Source organism: Platichthys flesus, chromosome 23, assembly GCF_949316205.1.
Source record: "Platichthys flesus chromosome 23, fPlaFle2.1, whole genome shotgun sequence".
NCBI lineage: Eukaryota > Metazoa > Chordata > Actinopteri > Pleuronectiformes > Pleuronectidae > Platichthys > Platichthys flesus.
This window is the reverse complement of record NC_084967.1, coordinates 8,287,686-8,311,905: the sequence shown is the minus strand read 5'-3', so window position 1 is coordinate 8,311,905 and position 24,220 is coordinate 8,287,686. Positions and strand designations below refer to the sequence as shown.

Genomic DNA, 24,220 nt, shown 5'->3' with positions numbered 1-24,220 from the left:
GGTTAAAATGTCACAGATAAAAGTCAGTGGGAATCTCTTTATTTAATCAGGTGTATTGATATGAGAGGAAAGCAAAAGAGAGAAAGTAGGCAGTTGTTGGTAAAAGAAACAATGACATTTATTGTTTTTCTTAGCACTTTTCTTAATTAGTCTGTTGTGCCCATTGATCACATATAATACAGTTAATATAAAAATGGCTTTTTAACTTTACACCCAAAGCAACAACGAAATGTGTTCTTAAAATATGTATGCTAAAAATACTGAGAAAGTAGTTCCACTAAAAGTACTGGAGAGTAGCTTGTGATTCTGCAATGATGACATGGCCATGTTTTGCTGAGGCTGATGTGATTCTTCAGTTTCTTCTCCGTTTACCACATGTAGTTCTTGTTGTAGGCACTTACCAGGGCATAACAGACCGCTTTCTTGAGGCAATAACAAATCAATAGGCCTTTTTTCTCCAGAGCAGACATGTTTGATATGTCATGGTACGAAAAGCACAGGTGTAATTAATACAATGAAAGATGGCTGGATTCCGTACATCTGCTCCCGTTTCAGGGTTGTGTGCATGTCTGACTGTAACACGACAATTGATGGGAGCTATCTTTAATGTTATCAGTACCTCATGTACTTTTCCACCTGTGACGTATCAAAATGTCTGCTCAGAAAAGGCCGGTCACCTCAGTTTTTTCTCAACCTGTTATATCTTGCTTAGTCCAACGTACCCACGTTTTATTTTCCAGTCACCATTGCAATGAGAACTACTGTACACAGCATAAACAGCCATTTGGAGAAATATCCTCTCTAGATGCCTGTTTTGTCGCAGAATTCCATTAAGCTTAATGTGACATTGTAATCAAAAGTAGTCTGCTCCGTGCCTTGATTTAAAACCCATTTGAACTGTTCAGATACAGAGCATTTGTCATTACATCAACATAATATAATATCTAACAGTATTTCCATGAAAAATTAATAATCCATTTTTAAATAGAAAAAGAGGGGGGGTATACTGTATTTCATCAAAAGGCTTACACCATAATCACTGTTATTTGTCTACTCTACTAAATCTCCCTTCCCGTAATAGACAGGTGTTATAACTGTATCTCTAACTCGTCTATGGATGTTTGACAAAGCACAGACGGTATTGCTTGGGACCACACAGACAGTTCCACGACTCTGAACACATTTAACAGTCAATTACAAGAGAGTTGACCATCATCATCATCATCATCATTATCATCATCACCATCATCATCATCATCGCTTCCTTTTTCCCTGCCTTCATTTCCTGTATGAATGGTAACGAAATATATCTTTTTGCAGTAAATGCCCCTTCCTGTTGATGTGAGCTTGGTGTAATGCATCAGTTGCAAAGCCACTTCTTCAGCTAGGGTTGAAACTGGGAGAGCATGTAGTCTATTTTAAACCGTTCCATCCCAGTCCATTAATAGTTTTGCCATTGTATCTGAGCTGGGGACCAGCAATGAGTTTGCCTTTGAAACAGTACAACAGATTTGTCCACCCCTGTCCTATCGTCCATTCAGTGTAGTTGGTGTGTGGTGCTCTACAAAGCCGCTCTTCTTAAAAGGCATTGTCAGATACATTTATGACTGTGGCTTTCACTTCCACTCCACTTGGCAGTCCCTTACCCGAAACCCACAGCTTTGTAAAGAAAGGAGAGTGCATACCGGTAGCCTCCACTGGTTTCAGCGGAGCTTTGGAGTCGCATTTCCTTATATCCCCATAAAGGTGATGGTTCCTCAGAGAGACATAAATAAGCAGGCAGGCCACTGAAATCACGGCCAAGAGCACACCAAAGACAGTAATTACTGCTGCATCCCATTTTTCCATATCCCTGGCTGCCAGCTCTATTCCTTTAGTGGTGACATTGACACATTTGGTGTCATGGTTGTAGTGGATGCTGCGCACATCCACACATACTTTGTAGTGAGTGGCGGGGTTGAGATGGGTGAGGTTGTAGACCTGGACATCAGAGGGAACTCTGGTGGTAAACGCTATAGTAGGATGGTTGGCTTCTGACACAGTGTACCATTTAATGTTGGGAGCAAGGGTGCCAGGTCCAGCCTTCCAGGAAACCAGGATGGAGTTGGTCTCCACGGATTTCACTGCAACATTGAGAGAACCATTTATAGATTGGGGAAAGTATCCATTTACCTCTACTGAAACCGATTTAAGATCAGCTCCAACCAGATTATGGGCAACACAAGTGTAAAGACCAGCCTCGTTCTCTGTTATGTCATAGATGTCAAAGGTTCCCTCTGGGTGCATGTAGTACTTCTCAGAGGCGGTGTTGGGCAGAACCCTGGCACCAGATGGGGTGATCCAATAGATGTCCGGTTCAGGTTCAGCAAATGCCCGACAATGGAGTGACACTGAGCTCCCGTTCTTTGCTTTGATATGCCCAGGCATGCTTTCGGGAGAGATGAGTGGCAGACAAATCTCCATCATCTCCCTGAAGTGCACCTGTCGGACATGCTGCCCCTCATACTCTGGAGGCTCCACACAGTAGAGTGAATCAGGCTCCATGAAGCGAATGTTGGTCTTGTTCATGTTCATCCAGCGGACTACGCAGTCACAGCGGATAGGGTTGCTGTGCATACTAACTTCTCTGAGATTTGGGAGGGACTCAACGGTTATCCTGTGCAGGGCACTGAGTGCATTGCCATTTAGCATTAGGGTTTCCAGCCGTGGTAGTTTGTAGAAAGCATTAGGATGGATGTAGGAGAGTTTAGGATTGTTGGTGGCCTCTATTTTAGTGAGCTCAGGGAGGTTATTGAGGGCAAAGCTGTCAATGGAAACTAGCTCCGGCATGCTATTGATCCCCAGTTCTTTAAGATGAAGCATATCCACAAAGTCCCCTCTCTGTATCCTTGCAATGGGATTTTTATTTAGATCCAAAAACTTTAGATTTTTGACATTTTTCAAGGCTGAATGAGGCACCTCGGGGAAAATGTTATCATAGAACGAAATGCTCTCAACGTTATCAAGACCAGCCAGTGCATCGTCAGGAAGCTGGGACAAGTTCATTCTGGTGAGAACAAGACTGCGGAGGTTACTGAGAGGTTTGAAGTTCATGTCATCGATAGAAAGAACTGGATTCTCACCGATCATCAGAATCTCAAGATTTGGCATGGGTTCGAACCACTCTCTCTTAATGACCACCAGTTTGTTAGAATTGAGGTGGAGCCTTACAAGGTTGCTGAGACCCTGGAAAGCCAGTGGAGAGATGAAGGATATGAGGTTGTGATTCATGTAGAGCTCCTGCAGGTTACGCAACTCTGCCAGACATCGTTCTGGCAACATGCGTATCCAGTTTTCCTCCATATGAAGAGATACAAGCTGAGGAAGGTTCCCCAGATGGACGTCGCTGATAGAGGATAAGTTGTTTTGTGATAAATCAATCTCCGTTATGTTTGCCAAGTAATCCAACGGGTTTCCAATCTTGGCAACATTGTTTGTTTGCAGTAATAGTACCTGTGTGCCCACTGGTAATTTTTCCGGCAGGCTAAAGAGTCCCAAGTCATTACAGTCAACTGTCTGTGCCTCCATGTACACGGAACTTGGAGAAAACCAGGGTCTGATCTCACATACACAGAGTTTTGGGCAGTCGGGCCTCTCCTCAGTTGCCACAACAAAAGAGGCAATGGCCAAGCCGACAAAGAGACAATCCACGAATGACACGTCCTTCATATTGGACCGATTCTCTCCAGTTAGAAATGGGTCCTTGTAGATTAAGTGGTCTGAGCTGTTAACTTGACAAATAATGAATCATTTGCTGCAGCTTCTGAGGCGATTGACTCACCGCCCCGTTCACCACCCCGACCACAAGCTGCAGTGCAGTTCCAAAGATATTATTTTTGTCTTGCTGCGTAGACGCCCTTGGATGTAATGACCAATCACTCAATGTTGCCTTCTGGTGTCAGGGTTCAGGGCCAATACTGCAGCCAGGCAGACCCGAGAAGGTGGGTGGGGGGGGAACTAAAAGGATTCACTAATATTATACCTCAAAGGACCTACGTTGAGCACAGTTATAGATATCCATGTAGACTCTTCCCTGTCCTTAAAGATGCGTGTCCTCATTGATTGTCGTTACTAGCTTCCAGGGTCCACAGCCCAGGCCATTCCTACCTGTGTAAGACAAACAAGACAGAGAGAAGTGGTGTGAGTATTACATGATAATATAGGTGGCTAAGCAAGGTAGCGAGAGAAGGATTTTGGCATATTGACATTTGTTATAGGCACACTGATGTATGTTGACATTTATACACCCTCCCTTCAAGACAAAGAACCGGGGATTTATATCTGTTTGACCTTCTAGACTTCATTCTGGGGATGTACTGCATGTGCTCCGGCAATATAGCATTCATTTCTGATGTACAGCAGTGTAAGTTCATTATTGGATGAAGACAACGCTTATTAAGATTTTTAAATGGCAGACATCCCAGGGCTTAAGCATTAGCCTTGAGGCCAAGCCGCTTAAAGAAACTGGAATATGTCAGGGGCTATAGCAACAAGTAAATGGGCAGCCGATAACCCAGCGAGACAGCGAAGCTGCACATGCAATCTAAGCATTTGGCCCAGATGCTGTTTGCACCTGTTTGTGACAAGACACAGCAACCATGAAAACACATTAATGTGTTGACATAATTAATCTTTGTGCAATCAACAAATCTGCACAATGGTAGGATTTTACTTTTCTGGAAAATGCAGATCATACAGTTTGCTGGTGGCGACACATAACTAACAACTATGCTAGTTTCTACACACACACACAGACACACACAGACACACACACACACACACATGCACACACACATAAGCCTGATGGGGAAAAAAATACATTCAGTGATTTTTACTCTAGGGACAAATGGATGTATAACAGTAAAAGTCTTAAAAGAGTTTACCACAATTTACATCTATAGTTTTGTATCGGATAAACATCTTTATTAGATTGACATGTCAGCTTTGTCTGAAATGAGTCTCAGATGCAGAGATTGTGTCTGTTGACAGAGAGAAGCAAACATGCCCCAGACATTTTAATTCCACTGTGGACATTTTAGAGAACAATGAATTCAGAAATGTATAAAGTCTCAACTAAGAATCCAAACAATTAAATAAGTCTTTAAGTCTATAACTAGAATGTCACTCAGTAGAGAGCATTATCTCCAACAAAGCCTAACAATCCTAAAGCGAAAGTGACAAAATATCCTGGAGGTCCCCTTAAATAACATGGAACCCATCCCTCCATTAAGTTTGATGGGAAATTGGTTAGGCAATTCTTATTCAATTCTTAATCCCTACTAACAAATAATTAAAAACATAACCTACTTGGCAGAGGTCACACATTAGGACTCATTTCAGATACAGCACCTCTTTAAATAACGTGAAACATTGTAGCAAGAACAAATGTTACATTTATCACAATTTTTAGGTAACAACTTGTTCTAAGTCCTTTTTTTTGTCATGTCTCAAATGGTTGTTGTTTCACTGCTAATTAACTAAGAGTAAAACACAGTTCACAAAACGATTGTGTTTCTGGGAATTTTTGGAATATTTTATAGCTTGGGTATTATCTACCCTGTTGTAAAATGGAGTACATTTACCAGTAAAAACTCAAACAAATCCACCACATATCCAGATATGTTCTTTTGACTGCCAGTTATAGTGTTGATGAGGTGATGCAGTTCTTCTAAATACACTATCAAGAAATATGCCAACTTGTATGTGTTTTTCACTGTCTCCTGCTATGGTGGAAGCTTCACAGCTCAAGTGCAGCATGTAATCAAAGTCATAATTAGTTGCTCTTATATGGGTTTGAGGGTGCTTGTGATATTTTGGGTCTTTAGATCACACATCACATCATCATGGGTAAAGTCAAGAGAGACGGGGTCTGGAATGGACAGGGAGAAAGGGGAGTGTGACGCGACAGGAAAGCGAGAACAATAAAAGAAAGAAATGGTTTAATTTCATCACCTTCACTGTTTCCACCTCAGGGGCCACAGGAGAGGTGGAGGGGGGGAAATAAGGCAAAATAAATAAATAAGCTAAAAGTTCTGATGGCAGCAGAAACGCTGCGGTTTGCCCTACTCGCAAAGGTTCATTTCTCAACCTCTGCTCCAGCACTGGCTGGAGTCTGGTCTAGAGGGAGGAGGGAGGAGGGAGGATGCTGAGGCAGACATGGAGCCAGTGGGAGATTGAGAGAGAAAGAGAGAGGGGGTATTATTTTTCTAAATGCACCTGGCACTTTAATAAGCTGCAACACCCAGAGCATTCTGATAAACAGGGTTTAGCTTCTCTTCTTCAGCAGGCTCTTCATTGTGGGCTATGCAGCTGATCCATGCCCTGGAAACACAGGCTGGATTCTGTAACACCAGCATTTCGGTCTCGTCTCTGCTCGCTGTGGCTTTCCTCCTGTACTAATCACAATTACCAGTGGTGTAATGCAGTCGGGTTAACTGTTAAATGCAGAGGTAAATTGTGCAGTTGCTGCTAGAGGCTCTAACGGGCTGTTGTTTTACCAGCGATTTTAATTGTGTCAGTGGGGACATATTTAGACATATAAGACCGACCATTTTCCCGATCAATATTTTCTGTTTGAGACTTTGCAGCACTCAGAGACAAAGCATGTGTTGGCACTATTGTCGCAGAATAAGAAACAGTGTTGCCACACGTTGAATCAGGTATTACCTAATCAAATTTTGGCAAGGTGTAATGATGGATGTGAGGAGGACATCACGGCTGGTAAGAAGGTAGAAGAGGCCGACTGTGAGAAATCATTTTAGTTTAATGTGAATGTTTGTCGTCCCACGTTGATGAAAATCTAGGACAGGATTAGTGACGCTATGCCAGAGATTAGCAGAGGACGGTGTGGCCAGCGAGCACCGAACATTTCCCTGCTAAATTGTGTTATTAATCTAACACTTAGTTCGTAGAAATCTAGATTTTAGATCTGATTGTGGCCATAGTAAATGCAATATTTCCAAAGCATCACAATGTGCTTTAGTAGAAAAATTACAGTATGTAATGTACATACTATTTAGGCTGCTGCTAATTCATTTTCAGACTACTTTCTAAAATGACTCATGATTCATTCTGTATTTTTCCAAAATTGTATCCCTTACTGTGGTTTAACATTAGCTCTAGCCTCGATAGATTTGAAATAGAGCTTTGTTGTCAAAAGTATTATTAATGCTGCTTTCAAACTTCTGCTGCCATTTATCGCTGCATATATCTGACACTAAGAGCCAGGGCAGGTTAAATACTGCATATGTTGAAGTGATGAATAAATGTATAAACCTTACAGACAGATCTATGTAAATCAGGTTTAATTTCCAATCTCCTAGATGTCAGCTCAGGTCCCGGTGAAGGGTTGTTGAAGGAAAACATTAAGAGTCATTTGTAAGAAGAGGCTGACTGAATCGGAGGTGACACCTTGTGTTGCATCGTGTCTCATGTGGCAAATGTACCGAGTCTTCAGGCCCCCGTTGCCGCTTGAGTGGAATCGCGTTGAGTCAATGACTTGGTTACGCAAGAAAACAATTTGTAATATATACAATTGAGACTTAGCGATACAGAAACTAAGAAGATGTTGTGTACAATGCACTCCTTCAGTCTCCATTTAGGATGCTTGGTTGGCAGGGGAAGTTGGGCTTATTTCATTGAACAACAGGTTGATATAGTGAAGTATACTTCCCCACCGAACAGCATCATTTTATGTGTAATATTCTAATCTTCTAATACAGGCAGTTGAGCATGTAAATTGGTATTGTACGCTCGCATAATGTGACGCCCTGTGAAGAGGCCTTGCACCTTGACTGCAGTGGCTATGGAGTCCACACTACACTTGTACTAACCTTTAGTAAGAGGTCCAGTGGAGCTACACTCTCACACACACACACACACACACACACACACACACACACACACACACACACACACTACTTCGTTGTAGAGCTAATTTCCCACATCCGTTGCTCTGTGGCCAGTAATTGGTGGTACAAGAGGGGAGAATAGAGATCCGGAGGACAAAATGACTTGCCAGAGGAAGAACTTGAAATTGTCATGGTATCAGTGGTGGTGCATTAACCCCTGGTGACCCCAATATTTTTGTCTTTGCAGGGAATATTAACCATAGTGAGGCTGTGATGCTGGAAAATAAGCCAAATCCCCACTAACGATTGGTATAATACAAGGATCTCCTAGCGAGCAATTATGTCTATAAGTGGTTACTTGGCCACGTGGCTGTTGGACAAAAAGAAATGCGGTTAATATGGCAGGAGCAAATACAATTCAAAGATGGATGCTTGTAATCTCTGCTTGGGTGAAAAAAGTATTGGAAATCTTGATTAGGGAGGTACATAATCAGCCGCTGGTAATATAACCTAGGGAGCTTGACATGGGATCTCCCTTAACTTAATGTCTACCTGCACTAACACATTAGGTAAAGCTTTGACATTTGCTCGGGGAGCCAATGGAAGTATTTTATAGGTCAGGCTAAGGTGTTCACTCATGGAGCTAACACGAGTTCCCAGGTGTCACAGGAAACAAGGGAGGTTGTGGGAATCATTCAAGCCACAGCCTCCAAAGCACCACCATTGCAGTAGCAGGCTGACAGTCTAAGCCATGGGCTTTTCACTTTCACCAGTAATAATCCTGGCTGTGAAAATTGCAACAAACAAGCTCCTGGTATCTGGCTTGTTTCAAGTGTGTGAAATACAACTCGATTTGTTTAGTGAAACCTGTAATGTTTTAGGGGGAGGCGTTTTCCCGCCACTCTGGGGCTACATAAACAAACTGTAACTCTGACACTTTAAGTCAATTGGGAAAACAAACAATTGCCTATTTACACATGCAGGAGATATGAACAAGCACTAGCCTTTACTTAGAGTTATGTTGCTTTCCTCCTGAGGAATTCCAATATTCACCCTTTTACCTCTGTTTTGGTCTCCACCAACTATTGAAGAAAATGACAGGTACACAAGCAGCTATATGCTCCACGATGTTCACCAGGTGAAGCTGGCTATACCCTGTGGTACTAGATTTGCAAAAAAAAGTACAGATTCAGGTAATTACTGATACTGGATTTGTGAGTATACATTTTTTTATAATTTGATCTTTCTTTCCATTTTTATTTTCAAATCAAATGCATACCATGGTACAATCTAGCTAAAGATCCCTTCATATTAGTGTGATTTTTTACATATTAAGCAGAACATGTTACAGTTGAATAATCAATGAATAATCAACTTGTCAGTGCTCTCTGCTTGGTAATCTGCAGACTGTGACTGATATACAAAGCTATTATAGCCACTTATCTGTACACCGGGCCGATAACATGCAAATTGTCATGCATGTCTTCAAGCTGGAGTTATATTATAAAGATATATATGACATTGTCTTTGCATCACTATCACATGTTGGGAGCAACTAAGTTATGTTACTTACTCGCCTGAGAAGCAGCGCAGAAAAGACAGTGTCATTGCATCATCAAACCGGGATCACTTTAGTACACATTAGTCACAGATTTCACTTTTAATTAGTACGACTTTTTACTCCACTGGATACCTTGGAATCTCTCTTCATTAAAATCTGCTCATTTACACAGTTTTTCCGCCACGTAAAAACCTGAATAACTCTCTCCATTTATTCCGTAATCTTCATTATACACATACTTGTATGGCCGAAATGTGGATTATAGACATAGTTTGTTCTTAGGAAATGGCACCCGCACTAATCGAGATATACCTGAGGAGGGATACATTTAAGATGTTCAGTCACTGTCAAGGTGAAAAGCTTTTCCATTCTGTTCTTGGCAACCACTCGCGCTCACTTTCCCACCGGACCCCCCCTCCATTATACTAACACGGTGGCTGTTCCGGACAGTAATGGCACAAATACAGTTTGATTAGAGACCAGTGAGATATGACCACTTTAAATTAATGAGTGTGCACAGAAGGGGCACAGAGCGATGGTCCTTGTGCTGCTAATTCAGGCAGGCCTGACTCAAATCGGCCGGGCAGCCAAACGGCCGGGCAGCACTGTTTGCTTTATGCTGTTTATTGAAATGAGGTATAAATCTTCCACCTCGCTTCCCAGGGCTCGGACAGTTTTTTTTGCAGACTGGGGACCTGGAGGTGATTACTTTGCTGCAGGTTTGGTCCTCATCACTGCCCCGCCAAGTGTCAACTTGACCTATGGTTCATGTAAAAATAAAAGCATCTATTATACAAAGCATATGTTCTGTTGGGGTTATGGCGGGCATAAAAATGGGAAGTTGTGAGATATATGCTGTGGAATAAGTCGCGAGATGTAGGGTTTTGTTGGGAGCACATTGGCCCTCGGGGAGATGATTATGAGGACTGTGTGGTTTAAGCGGTAACAAGGCAGTATTGCATCTGCTAAGAGGTAGACATTACAATCGCCGTGGTAAAACTGGGCGGAAGACATAAAGGTCAGACGTAAGTGGAAAGTAGGGCGCAGCCGGATTGCCTCGTCTTTCAGGAGAATAGCCTGTGTATTGGAAAAAATGGTTCAGTGGGAGTTTTGATCCACTGGTAATAAGCCTCCCAAGGCTCTCTTCTACAACCCCCCCCCCCCTTCCAGAGCTCCTCCCCCTGCTCGTTCCTTGAGCTCCTGATATTGCAGCCCCCACAGCTCTTTTTATAAATCTTGTCCTTTTCATCCTGCCCTCTCACATTTTTCTCCGCTCTTCAAACCCTTATGGCGAACATTCATCCTTATGTTCTCTATTAGCGTCGCAATCCGACCGAGCAGCCGGCAATAGAGGAGAGGGATTTAATTTAGTGTCCCTGCATATTCAGGTCCCTGTCTTTCTTTCTGGGCATCTCACTGTTCTGTCGCTCGTTTGATGTCAGCCTAATTGCCATCTCAATACCTGTCACCCCTGCTGTGCCAAACCTGTCGATCTACATGTCTGTCTGACTGCAGCGCCAATTGTCTAATTACAAACATGACTGCACTGATAAAAGACAATTGTTTTACCAACTTAAACAAATTAAGAAAATGTATTAAAATGTGCAACTGTTATAACTCGTTAACTTTAAGTTGAGTAAACAAATTTGTTGGCCCATGTTTTATGTTTTTGGTAACACCGCTCTCTCCACCACATGTAATTTACAGTTACCATAGCTGTTGCGCTCAGAGAATCAATGACCTTCACACATCTGACCTGTTTCCATTGGGAAAAAAAAGACATCCCATGTTTATCTTGATTTCCTCAGTTGCTTTGCAAAATTGCAAAAATTGTAAGTGGAAAATGCTTATCTCTTATCTTGTTCAATATTTAATCTTTTAAGGGCTCATACACAAATTGTTAAAAAAGCATGCGTTTATATGTAAAAATGTAGCTAAGCTTATTTTTTCTTTCTTTTTAAATTACTGCTCAAGATTCAAGATTCATGATGTGAAACCAACTGAAGTCAACACCACAGATACATTTCCTGTTGACATGTATCACCACCGTAACGTAACCAAGCAGCTCCTGTCAGACATTCTGGGTAGGCCCCTTCATGGGTGGGTGCCTCTGGAAGCCTTAACTGTCCCTCCCTCTGCCCTTCACCTCATTGATTTACTATTATACTTTCTCCAAGGTAAGGGAGAGTCCATTAAAGGGACCCTTTTACGCAGCATGTATGCATAATGAAGCTTCCAGTACGTATGTGCATCCGCGTCTCTGCACATGCGTGGGTGCGGCTGGAAACCTTTCCCCCTTACATCTGCACTTGTACGGCCATGAATCAATGCAGAGTCAACTGTTAATGTAAAATCAATGCACCAAATTAACCACAGGACCCTCAACTCTGGTTTTTCAGCTCTTTTCGGGACAAGATGTGTCCTTGTGCAGAGTGTGGGGGAACATACATGCTGCACTATATCGAACGGTACTCCACGCCCACCTGCACTCGTGCGCACATACACACACACACACACACACACACACACACACACACACACACACCAAGAAAATGCAAACACACAGAGAGATTCATGAATTTGCATACACAGGCCTGCACATGCAATTTAGCAAACAGTGATCTCACAAAGAACATGAAAAAGCAAACATGCAGCCGCTCGTTGGCAAAATGCATGCAGAACACACCATACAGAGACAGAGAGCGCAGCTAGGTCCCCCTGTCTAATTCGCATAGTGCTGCATCTATTAAAATTAAGACAAGGTATCCAGCTTAAGGCTGCTGCTGATAAGGTCAAAGGCGTAGCGAACATTCCGACACTCATTTCTCCCTCAACGTAATCACACTCACTCTTGACAAAAAAAAATCTGCATAATGTTCCATGTATAGCTGCTAGCCAAAATGAAAGAGGGGAGGTGTGAGGAGGCGGGCGGTTGGGGTGCAGGCAGGGGGAACGAAGCCAGCGGCATATCCCTCAAAGTCAGGGCCAAATTGAATCTGCAGGTGCAAATGTGGCATGTGTGCTGCCTCTAAGATGCACAGCTATCTATATTTATATGAATAATATATGGCTGGTCAAGGGGCCACAAGCCTGCGGGGAATAAGCTCCTACTGTAGACGGAATCAATCATTATATGCCACTGAAATGCATTTATCGCCGGCCCGGACCTCTTTATTATGATTTCATGGGCTTTCTCTTTTCTCTTTCTCATTCTCTGCTCCTCTTCCCTCAGTTGAAAGACATGAAAGAATTTGCTCTTTTCCAAAAGGCAGGATGGCGCCACATATTTTCAGAGGCTCGACACTACAATGATGAGCCAATTTGGTGGCAGCTATTGCTCTGCATGTGCGCTTTTATGCCTATTTCCATACATGTGTATGAGAGTGCATGTATATATAGTTTGTATATCTATATATTGCCATGCATGAGTCACTGCAGTTTCATCAGTGCGTGCACTTTTGGGTCTGGCCTCGTGATGCAGCATCACTCATTCACCGAGCTTTTCATTAGCGCTCAGAGGGCCTATATGTATCAGTCTGAATGCAGAGCAGATGGGCGGCACAGCAGTAGCCTTTAGATGTCCTGTTCTTCTTCTCTGCTCATGTTTGAAACTGCAATATGGGCAAATGTGCTCATCACGTCCAACTCTTATATTAATCTGCAGAAAATTTGACTTACTAGCAATAAATGACTTTTTTATTTGTACTTATTTATACCTGACATTTATCTATTATACACAACCAGTTTTAGTATAGTTTTTTGTTCTAGTGGTTCTCTGGCTTGAAACATTTTAGGATTGTGTGTCAAACAAGCATCATTTCCCATTTTGGGAAATTGGAAACACCAAAATGTCATGGATGCTGCCATCATCCTCACTTTGTGTGTGTCCCTTCTTTCCGTCTCTGTTTCTTTTGATGTAATTCGTGCTCGGCTACAGTCCAGCGACTCAATCCAAAATCAAACATGCACCCCCCCACTCCCCAATCCCTTTACCCCCTGTCTGTGCTTATTCCATTTTAATGGATGCCTGTGTTTGTTTGGGAGCAGGATGCTATCAGAGAGCCCATGCTTGGCTGCACAGGCTGATCCCCTGCAGCCGTCTTCTGAATATGTTTACATGCATTTCACTCAGGAGTCCCGATAGATCCTTGGGCATCTTGTTACCACTAGTATGGGAGCGAAAAAAAAAAATCTTAAGATCAATTTGATTTTGATGGCGCAATCGTTACCTTCTCCAACACCGGCTTTGAACCACCTGCAGCAGCGTTTGCCACCCACACATCCCTTCACCTCACAGGAACCTGCTGCCCTCCGCCTATAGAGAAATTAATATGGAACACCCACGCTGTGCTGTCTGTCATGTTCTCCGAGCCTCCACAAGTCCACTGCAGGCACAATAACCCCCTCACCAGCACTCCGCTTTTTACCGTTTCACACGCAGATCAATAGGCAATTCGCAAAGCCACTCACTTTAAGCGTGTGACTTGTTGGGGACATGTACTATTGATTTGTTTTGAACAAATGTGCCCAAATTAATGATGAAAGCCATTTGTGCTTTGTGATGATTCTTCCTGTCAGCATGGGGCTGGTGGCGGCAGCCTGGGGACAGTGTTATGACGGCATGCACTTAGGTCTACGCTTCTCAAACTGTTTGGAGCGATCACACGGAGCCTCAACTGCAGGTTCCCTTTTGAGGAGCTGGTGGCTGAGTACAATGGAATAAGCTGCAAACGTCCTTGGCACAATCAGCAGGTAGTCAAATAATTCGAAGTGGGAACACGCCACGGTGCGGAGGACGGGCTTCTCTCAGCGTGGCCGCATGGCGACTGATGGATGGGAAGAAGGGCATGATGGCTCTCGTGTGGCATTTGACAGTGTGTTTCATTTCGTGCAGCTGCTGTGGGTGAGTCATTCGCACACTGTGGAGGCCAAAATCTATTGTATCCATCATCTGGGAACAAGCTACTGGACACACACACTCTCACATACATGCAAACACAGGAGATTACAGCAGTCAGGTTCAATAGCCCCCCTGGTGAAAATCACATTTGTCATGATCAGCCATTATCTGCATATCTTCCTTTTGAAATATTCATGATTAATACATTTGCTGGACATTTTGGACAGAGAGGGTGAGGGAGATACAATGGGAGGGAGAGAGAGAGAGGGTAGAGAGACGCCCCACTGCAGTTATGGGATTATGAATACCTCTCTCTCTCTCTCTCTCTCTCTCTCTCTTAATATATAAATAAATGAATGCACTTATTACATGATCCCTGGTTGTGTGGGTGTACAGGCAGGTTGTGCGATGGTGGTGAATGCGCTGGAAGATGCCTCAGCCTCTGTAGCTTTCATAATTACGCAGAGGCTGAATGTAACGTGCCGACATGGTTTTCGGAAAAAACAGACTCTCTTCCGTTCACCGTTTATTAGTGAGTGTGATTGTGTGTTGCAGGCCGAGGATGTTTATTGTCATGTGTGTAGGGGACGAGTTGTGTTTTTGCAAAAAGAAGGTTTAGGGGGAGGAGGGGGGGGGGGGGGGGATTTGTTCGAGACGTGTCTGGTGTGCGCTCACTAAGCAGGACCGGGGGACGTGAAACTGCCAGTCCATCACCACACAGACACGCACACACGCATACACACACACACACCCACACACACACACATACACACACACGGTATTCTCTTAATTAATTCGGCTTTAATACTCCGACCGCACTCCACCATGGATCCGGTCTCTTTGAGGCGCATCCTGCATAGTTGCGCGTCTGCACGTCAAGCGAGAGGTTCGAGGCTAATCATCCGCATAATTAATCTTCAATCTTTTTCCTCAAATTATCTTATCGCTCACTAGTGATTAGTATCGGTGAAGCTCGATGATGTATGCCTTCAAGTAAAATACAGCGTGTGCGGTATCAACATCGCCGAACCTGGCGTTTTTGATTAACTTGCCAAATGCATGGCGCAGACGCAATCTGCGATATAACAGGCGATATATATGATATTACTGAAACCTATCGGAGGAGTTAACAGAGTAAACTTACCCGATTTAACCGTCATAGTCCTCGGATCAGTGCGTCTATATTCCCATCAAGTGCGGCGCTCCAATGACGAGAGAGCCACAGCGCGCAACGTAAAGCCAGTCAACAATGTGTGGTCCTCTTCTCCTCACGCAGCCGAGGAGGAACCGGTTCTGGACTCTCCTCCACAGACAAACACACACGGCTTCTGCAGGAGGATGAAGCCAAAACAAAGAAGTCCTCCAAAAAATCAGCGTGGCGAGAGCGCGCAGAGAGAACGCATGTGTTCCCGGTGCCCTTCCCCGTTCCCGTCTTCACAGCGGCTGTTCACGGCGCTTCTCTCTCCCCCTCGATCAACTGTCAGGCGGACCACATAGATGCTCTCCGCCGTCTCCTCAGCAGTCATTAATATCAGTGCAAAGCCCGTCTCTCCGGACAACAGCCAATGGCGTGAGAGAAGCGGGCGAGCTGCTCGCAGCATCCCCGCCCTGGTTGGCTGGGAGCAGCCGTCAGTCATATCCCAGAAGCCTGTTCTCATCCATGTCCTCCTCAGCTGGAGGTGAGGCACGCTGCAAAAAATGTCCACAGGAACAAGTCAGTGGGTGTTAAAAGGAGATGAGATAGGCACTAATACATTATTATGGTCATGTTATATGTAGGAAATAAAAAATAGATGATGATTCTGTGATCAGAAACAACTGAAGTCAGGAAAACAAACCTTTTTGATAGCAGAGTGACAGAGGGGCTCCATAATAATATGTTGAAATGTGGCCAACTCAACTATCCTGTAACGTAGTCTGCACTATAGGTCTGCGATTTGGCCAATACTGTATTATAAGAGATTTCAACATTTCAATTGTTAGTTTATCGGTCAATATCAGAAGATACAAATCCAATTATTATACATTTTCTATTGAAACAAAGATTGTTTTACTCTTGATTTAAGGTTGTGCTTTGAAAGCTTATTTTAAACTCTCCTTTATGGATATTTTACAAATCTGAGGCGGATCAATCACTTAATATCAGTATATATTGGGACTCTTTTTTTATTGCTGTGTACGAAAATTATATTGCGATAATTATTATAATTTTTTTTGTTATCAAGACTATGGTCTTACTTGATATACAGATTTGTTGGTGACCAGTTGTCAATGCTGCACTATCACTTAAAATTGCAACTTGTAATAAATAAGACAGAATTCATCATTATTCATACAGAAGTCACTGCAGCATCATACTTAACAGAAGAGAAAGCTCCATGTAATTATAAAAATAGTCAATAATAGAGTGCAAGTATGAGATGGCAGAGGAAAGTTTTTAAAATATGTGCAACCCCTTATTAAGTATACTTGTTTATATTACACATCTGCCAAAGATTAACAAAAGTCATTCATTTCTAAAGTCATGAATTGTTGATCTATATGTGTTTCGTTTGAACACTTGTTCCTGTTTGTACTGGTTACTGGGGAAAAAAAGCTGTAAATGGCAATGCACTTTGCTCTTGTTGCTGATGTGTAATGTTCAAACTTGCACCATTGTCTTTTGTCATATTTTCTCTCAGCAGCAACTTTTTCTTTAGAGCTGTTTTTTACGATGAAAATGTTTACCACAACCACAAAAACCACACCAGCTGTGATCGGTTTACCAGCGCTACTATTCTAGGTTGCTCTACTATTTGCAAAGCTGTATACAAGAAGACACAAACTAGTGTCGACCGAGATCAAACTGAGGCACAGTAATGTTTGAAAAAAAAAACTAGATATTGCAACACTATATTAACAACGGGTGGGATTCAAGATGAAGTGCACTGGAATTCATTGAAAACATGAATAATTTGCAATGATTCATGGGATGAGTAGTTCCTTCCCTCTTAATATAATTATGTACAGCACCTGCACCTTTACCTCTCCTGGAACTGTCACCTTATCGTGGTGGAGAGGTTTGCGTGTCCCTATGAACCTGAGGGCTGTGTTGTCTGGAGCCTTGTGCTCCTGGTAGGGTCTCTCATGGCAGAGTGGTCTCAGGTGAGGGGCCAGACTAAGAATGGTTAAAAAAAACCCTCAATGAATAACGGAAGGAGAGGAGATGTGACCCGGCCCGGAGGAAGCCCGGGGCCCCTGTCTGGAGCTAGGCCCAGACGGAGGGCTCGATGGCGAGCGCCTGGTGGCCGGGTTTGCCACGGAGCCCGGTCGGGCATAGCCCGAACAAACTACGTGGCACCCCCCCTCTCTTCATCCCATAGGCCCACCACCTGTGGGAAGACCCGTTGGGGGCTGGGTGCGCAGCCACATGGGTGGCAGCGAAGGTCAGGGGTCTCGGCGGACCAGACCCAGGCGGCAGAAGCTGGCTCTGGGGACGTGGAACGTCACCTCGCTGTGGGGAAAGGAACCGGAGCTTGTGAGGGAGGTGGAGCGCTATCAGTTAGATCTGGTGGGGCTTACCTCCATGCACAGTCTCAGCTCTGGTACCGTACTCCTGGATAAGGGTTGGACTCTATTCTTCTCCAGAGTTGCCGAGGGTCTGAGGCGCCGGGCGGGTGTGGGGATACTCATAAATCCCCGGCTGAGCGCCGCGGTGTTGGAGTTTACCCCGGTAGACAAGAGGGTCGCCTCCCTGCACCTAAGGGTTGTAGGGGGGAAAACTCTGACTGTTGTTTGTGCATATGCACTAAACAGCAGCTCAGAGTACTCTGCCTTCTTGGAGACCCTGAATGGAGTCCTGTATGGGGCTCCAGTAGGGGACTCCTTAGTTTTGCTGGGTGACTTCAACGCCCACGTGGGCAACGATGGAGACACCTGGAGAGGCGTGGTGGGGAGGAACGGCCTCCCTGATCTAAACCCGAGCGGTCGTTTGTTATTGGACTTCTGTGCTAGTCATGGATTATCCATAACAAACACCATGTTCGAACATAAGGGTGCTCATAAGTGTACCTGGTACCAGAGTACCCTAGGCCGAAGATCAATGATCGATTTTGTGATTGTGTCATCTGATCAGAGGCCGCATGTTTTGGACACTCGGATAAAGAGAGGGGCGGAACTGTCAACCGACCACCATCTGGTTGTGAGTTGGATCAGGGAATGGGGGAAATTTCCGGATAGACCTGGTAAGCCCAAACGAGTAGTGCGGGTGAACTGGGAACGTCTGGAGGAGGCCCCCCTCCTAGGTATCTTCAAGTCACATCTCCGGCGGAGTTTTTCTGGCATTCCTGTGGAGGTTGGGGGCATTGAGCCAGAGTGGGCGGTGTTCAAAGCCTCCATTGCTGAAGCTGCGGTGGCTAGCTGTGGCCTCAGGGTCTTAGGCTCCTCAAGGGGCGGTAACCCTCGGACACCGTGGTGGACACCGGTGGTCAGGGAAGCCGTCCGATTGAAGAAGGAGGCCTTCCGGGATATGATATCCTGGAGGACTCCAGACTCGGTTGCAGGGTACCGACAGGCCCGAAGGGCTGCAGCTGCTGCCGTGTCGGAGGCTAAGCAGCGGGTGTGGTAGAAGTTCGGAGAGGCCATGGAGAAGGACTTTCGGTCGGCACCAAGGTGTTTCTGGAAGACTATCCGGCACCTCAGGAGGGGGAAACGGGGAACCATCCCAGCTGTGTACAGTAAGGATGGGACTCTGTTGACCTCAACTGAGGAGTTCGTCGGACGTTGGAAGGAACACTTTGAGGAACTCCTGAATCCGAATAACACGCCCTCTATGTTGGAGGCAGAGCTCAAGGTTGATGGTGTTTCGTCGTCAATTTCCCTTGTGGAGGTCACTGAGGTAGTCAAACATCTCCGCAGTGGCAAAGCCCCAGGGATTGATGAGATCCAGCCAGAAATGCTAAAGGCTCTGGGTGTTGAGGGGCTGTCATGGTTGACACGCCTATTCAACATCGCGTGGGAGTCGGGTACAGTGCCAAAGGAGTGGCAAACCGGGTGGTGGTTCCCCTGTTCAAAAAGGGGGACCAGAGAGTTTGTACCAATTACTGGGGTTTCACACTTCTCAGCCTCCCTGGTGAAGTCTACTCCAAGGTGCTGGAAAGGAGGGTTCGGCCGATCGTCGAACCTCAGATTGAAGAGGAACAATGCGGTTTTCGCCCCGGACGTGGAACTACTGACCAGCTCTTCACTCTCGCAAGGATCCTGGAGGGGGCCTGGGAGTATGCCCATCCGGTCCACTTGTGTTTTGTGGATCTGGAGAAGGCGTATGACCGGGTCCCCCGGGAGAAACTGTGGGAGGTGCTGCGGGAGTGTGGGGTAAGGGGGTCTCTCCTCAGGGCCATCCAATCTCTGTACTTCCAAAGCGAGAGCTGTGTTCGGGTCCTCGGCAGCCAGTCAGTTTCGTTCTCAGTGGGTGCTGGTCTCCGCCAGGGCTGCGCCTTGTCACCAATCCTGTTTGTGATATACATGGACAGGATATCGAGGCGTAGTCGTGGGGGGAGGGGTTGCAGTTCGGTGGTCTGAGGATCTCGTCACTGCTTTTTGCGGATGATGTGGTCCTCATTGGATCATTGGCTTGTGACCTTCAGCAGTCACTGGATCGGCTGGCGGCCGAGTGTGAAGCGGCTGGGATGAGGGTCAGCACCGCTAAATCTGAGGCCATGACTCTTAGCAGGAAACCGATGGATTGCTTACTCCGGGTAGGAAATGAGTCCTTAGCCCAAGTGAAGGAGTTCAAGTACCTCGGGGGCTTGTTCGCGAGTGAGGGTACTATGGAGCGTGAGATTGGCCGGAGAATCGGAGCAGCGGGGGCGGTATTGCGTTCGCTTTACCGCACCGTTGTAACGAAAAGAGAGCTGAGCCACAAGGCAAAGCACTCGATCTACCGGTCGATCTTCGTTCCTATCCTCACCTATGGTCATGAGGGCTGGGTGATGACCGAAAGGACGAGATCGCGGGTACAAGCGGCCGAGATGAGTTTTCTCAGAAGGGTGGCTGGCGTCTCCCTTAGGGATAGGGTGAGAAGCTCAGTCATCTGTGAGGAACTCGGATTAGAGCCGCTGCTCCTTTACTTAGGAAAGGAGTCAGCTGAGGTGGTTCGGCATCTGGTAAGGATGCCCACTGGGCGCCTCCCTTGGGAGGTTTTTCAGGCACGTCCAGTGGGGAGGAGACCTCGGGGAAGACCCAGGACTAGGTGGAGAGATTATATCTCAACACTGGCCTGGGAACGCCTCGGGATCCCCCCGTCAGAGCTGGTCAATGTGGCCCGGGAAAGGGAAGTCTGGGGCCCCCTGCTTGAGCTGCTCCCCCCGCGACCCGACCCCGGATAAGCGGATGACGATGAGTGAGTGATGAGTGACCTGCACCTTTACTTTTTTGTTTTTCATGTTTCATGGATTCGATTCAACTCAGCCTGGTTCATGACTTCTTTTCTTTCACAAAGATTTTCTTAAACGCAGATGGAGAAAAGTAATGGGAAATTTACTTTCAGAAACAGAGCCGTTGTTAAACTGGGCAGTCACTGTTACACTCTATAAGCAGGATACACACTATGTAAACACTGTACTTAACTCCAGATATGTGCTTCCTTTCTACTGTATACTGCAATATTCCTAACTTGAAACCAAATGGATTCATATTTCTTCTGATTTGAAGTCACAGCATATCATCCAATTACTGTTCTGCAGTTTGACATCTTATTTAACCACAAGTGTTACATAAAGTATGTGATTTTATGCAGATTTGTTCCCTCTTCAGAATAACACCACAAGTGCACTGCCGCTGTGGTTCTTTCTGCAGCTGTCTGTTTGAAAATCATCTCAAACCGCGGCAGCCCTTGCCAGCATGCTGCCACCTCTTGGTGTGCAATCACATTTGGACATTTCTTGCAGTGCACAAGGGGTATGAGGAAGGAGGCGGTAGGCAGGCGAGAAAATGGATATCTGTACCTATTAGCTCCAGAGCTCCCCTGACTCAGATCCCAGGAGGATTTTCTAACACAATGTTCTACAAACTGATGGTCCTGGAGGTCGAGCAGGGTTATCCACAGCCTCCGAGAGAGAGAGACATAACTCATCTGTCAGCCCAAAGGGTTCCGATCCAAAGGCTGCACTGCACTGCACTGATTTCCCCAGGTCTAAGTCTTTCTATACACAACCTTACCGAACATTACGGTGTTCTTTTATCTGTGAGGTGTCACTCACTTTTCTGTAAGCCTCAGGGATGTTCAGGTCTTTTTTGCTGGTTCATTATCAACACAAGTTCCCCTTTTTAAAACTCACGTAAAACATTCTAATTTCATGTAAATTAATAATAGCTTCAAAATAATACATTAATACTTTTTGCTCATCAGCGGACAACCTTTATTAATAAATATACTTCCATGAGACAATTTAGACAGTTTCCTTTTAATTGGATGCAGAGGATTCCGCTATGCCCCAGGGGCTGCTTACTCACACCAAAATATTTATGCAATTTTTCATAAATACTTTCCATATGCTCCTCCATTGCTTATTCAGCATTTTTTCGTAATGCTAGTTTGGACTATGATAATGGGACAAACGGCCTTTAAAGAGACCCCAGCTTTGTGTGATAATGGTTGCAAAACCAGCAGGCTGCTTTAATTCCAAACAGGTACACATTCATGTGTGTGTAGAAGCAGCAGTGAGAGAAGCTACAGTCTGTATATTCTCAGTCGATATTGTGTATGTGTTGATAAAAATGATCAGACATTTTTAGGGGACTGAGTTTCATGAGTGTTAATTGAATTTAAGGAGCTTATTGGGCCTTGGTGGAGAAATGAACTCTACTGAGGGGCCTTGTCGTATTTACAATGTAATGGAATTATACATTCAGCCATGAGTATTTACTCATGCACCCTGTCATTCACAGTCTGGACAGTTTAGACATGAGAGGCATTCTGATCAGCATACACTTTGACATACACAGAGAAAGCACCCAGAGTCGCTCATGTTTTCCCAAACAAAGCCTTGAATTCAAATGTGTCTTTATAACGCTAAATCACAGCATACATAATCTCAAGGCCCTTTACAAAGTGAATTTGAGACCTTTCAAAATGTTAAAGAAACCTAACAGTTCCTACAAGGAGTAAACACGTGACAACTGAGGAGATATATGGTGAGAAAGAAGAGAGAGGGAGTAGAGAGGGACCAGGAACAGTTGTAAAACAATCATATTTAAGCTCTAAGATGTTCAGGATGAATGGCACTGGTGGCTCCTCAGACCTGATTCTGCATTTCTCTCCTCAGCACCTTTCTGCCTTGAACCTTTGACTGTATAATTCCACCGCTGTGTCTTCACACCTCATGGAGCCAGTGAAGGGTGCAGTCAGCATCTCATAAAACCCCAGCTCGGCAGTGTCAAGGAGGAGCTCTGGAATTTTCCTCAACCCCAAAAAACGGATATCACCCTGCCATGAAAAATATGCATCAAATTTAATTCTGTGAAACATTATTTTGGAGACTGGAGCTTCCTGTAAAAAAAGGCCAGAGGTGTTTACAGTGTGAGTTATGCTCCCGCTCATTGTTGTCTATTGCCGGGTTTGAGGGAATATTCCAACGGCGTTTCATGGTGACATTTTGCGATGTGTTCCGCAGAGGGAGAAAAGGCCGCAGAGGGCAGTAGAATTTATTGACTGAATTTCACAGTTATAAATGGGTCTTTTACAAGTGACATAAAGAAAATGATCTGTTCTCTGCCGAGGCGGCGGAGATCTGTAAACTTGTTCTGTGTACTGCCAGCAGTCACGGCACTCGCATTGAATAACGTTTCATTCAATAGACAACAGCTTTGTTTTTTGATAAATATTGTGCAAGGAATCGACAATGAAGGCAAAGTATTTAAAGGCACGCGAACAGTGAAGACCTAAGGCGCCAGATACATTGTCTCCGAGCAACATGTTTGTCCTCCTCAGGCACCGTGTGAACAACTTGCATTTACATTTCTGTATATAGTTGGAGCTCTGTTCACTATCTGCCTTATATGTTTTGTAAAAACCTTAGACTTCTGTTGCGGCGCTGAAGACGGTCTACAGGGAGATCTCCAGAAGAATAATCATCTCTGGAGAAAAAGCCCTACACAAAGAGACCTCTGTCTACGCCATGCAGTGTTTCTCAAACAATACATATCCCTCACAAAGCCACCCCAAGGCTTAAATGTCTTTCCTCACACTGCAGCGTTATGAAAAATACAGCTGTATTGCACACAGTGAGAGTTGACTGTTTAGAAATCAAGTTATCTCGACGTGGATGAAGTGTGAAGTTTTTGTTGATGTTTTTTTCTACTTTTCTATGCAAACTTGGGAAACTTCTTTTCCCAAGTAAACAATGCTCGGGTGAGGTGAGACACTGTGAAGCGACAGGGTCTGTCTGTGTATCAGACACATCACACCTCTTTCTTCTTTCTCTTCAAAGCGAAGTCGGTGATTGAAGAGAATCCATGGAGCTGGTTGCTGCTCACACAAGATATGGAATCTTGTGTGAGCTCAGTGGAATGACAGGTCAAGGATCTCAACTCAGATCCTTCATTTGAGTAATGAGCTTAATATATCACGCTGTGAAAATACTTCATAATGAGTTGACGTCCTGTATTTATGATCTAATAGAACGTTAAAGTACGAGTTCAAGCGGGACTTCTGTGACTGATGCAGTGTGATGATTGGATCCACTGTTCCTGTCTCGAGTTGGCCGCCGAGCTGTGCCTTTAGCCAAAGTTGCAAATAACCGTTTTCATTACAATCTGTATTCATTTTTTTATTAATGCATTTATTAATTTATGTATGCATTTTTTTATTATCTATTAATCCTAAACATGTTT

At 44.6% G+C, this 24,220-nt stretch overlaps 1 protein-coding gene across 1 annotated transcript; it reads right to left on the bottom strand.

Moving 5' to 3' along the window:
• Nucleotides 1–1,147: 1,147 nt before the first annotated feature.
• Nucleotides 1,148–15,835, bottom strand: LOC133948486 (leucine-rich repeat neuronal protein 3). Its single transcript, XM_062382264.1, has 2 exons — nucleotides 15,495–15,835; nucleotides 1,148–4,146 (listed from the first exon to the last, which is right to left on the bottom strand). The coding sequence occupies exon 2, from the start codon at nucleotides 3,706–3,708 to the stop codon at nucleotides 1,579–1,581; it is 2,130 nt and encodes a 709-aa protein (XP_062238248.1). The 5' UTR covers nucleotides 3,709–4,146; nucleotides 15,495–15,835; the 3' UTR covers nucleotides 1,148–1,578.
• Nucleotides 15,836–24,220: the final 8,385 nt, after the last annotated feature.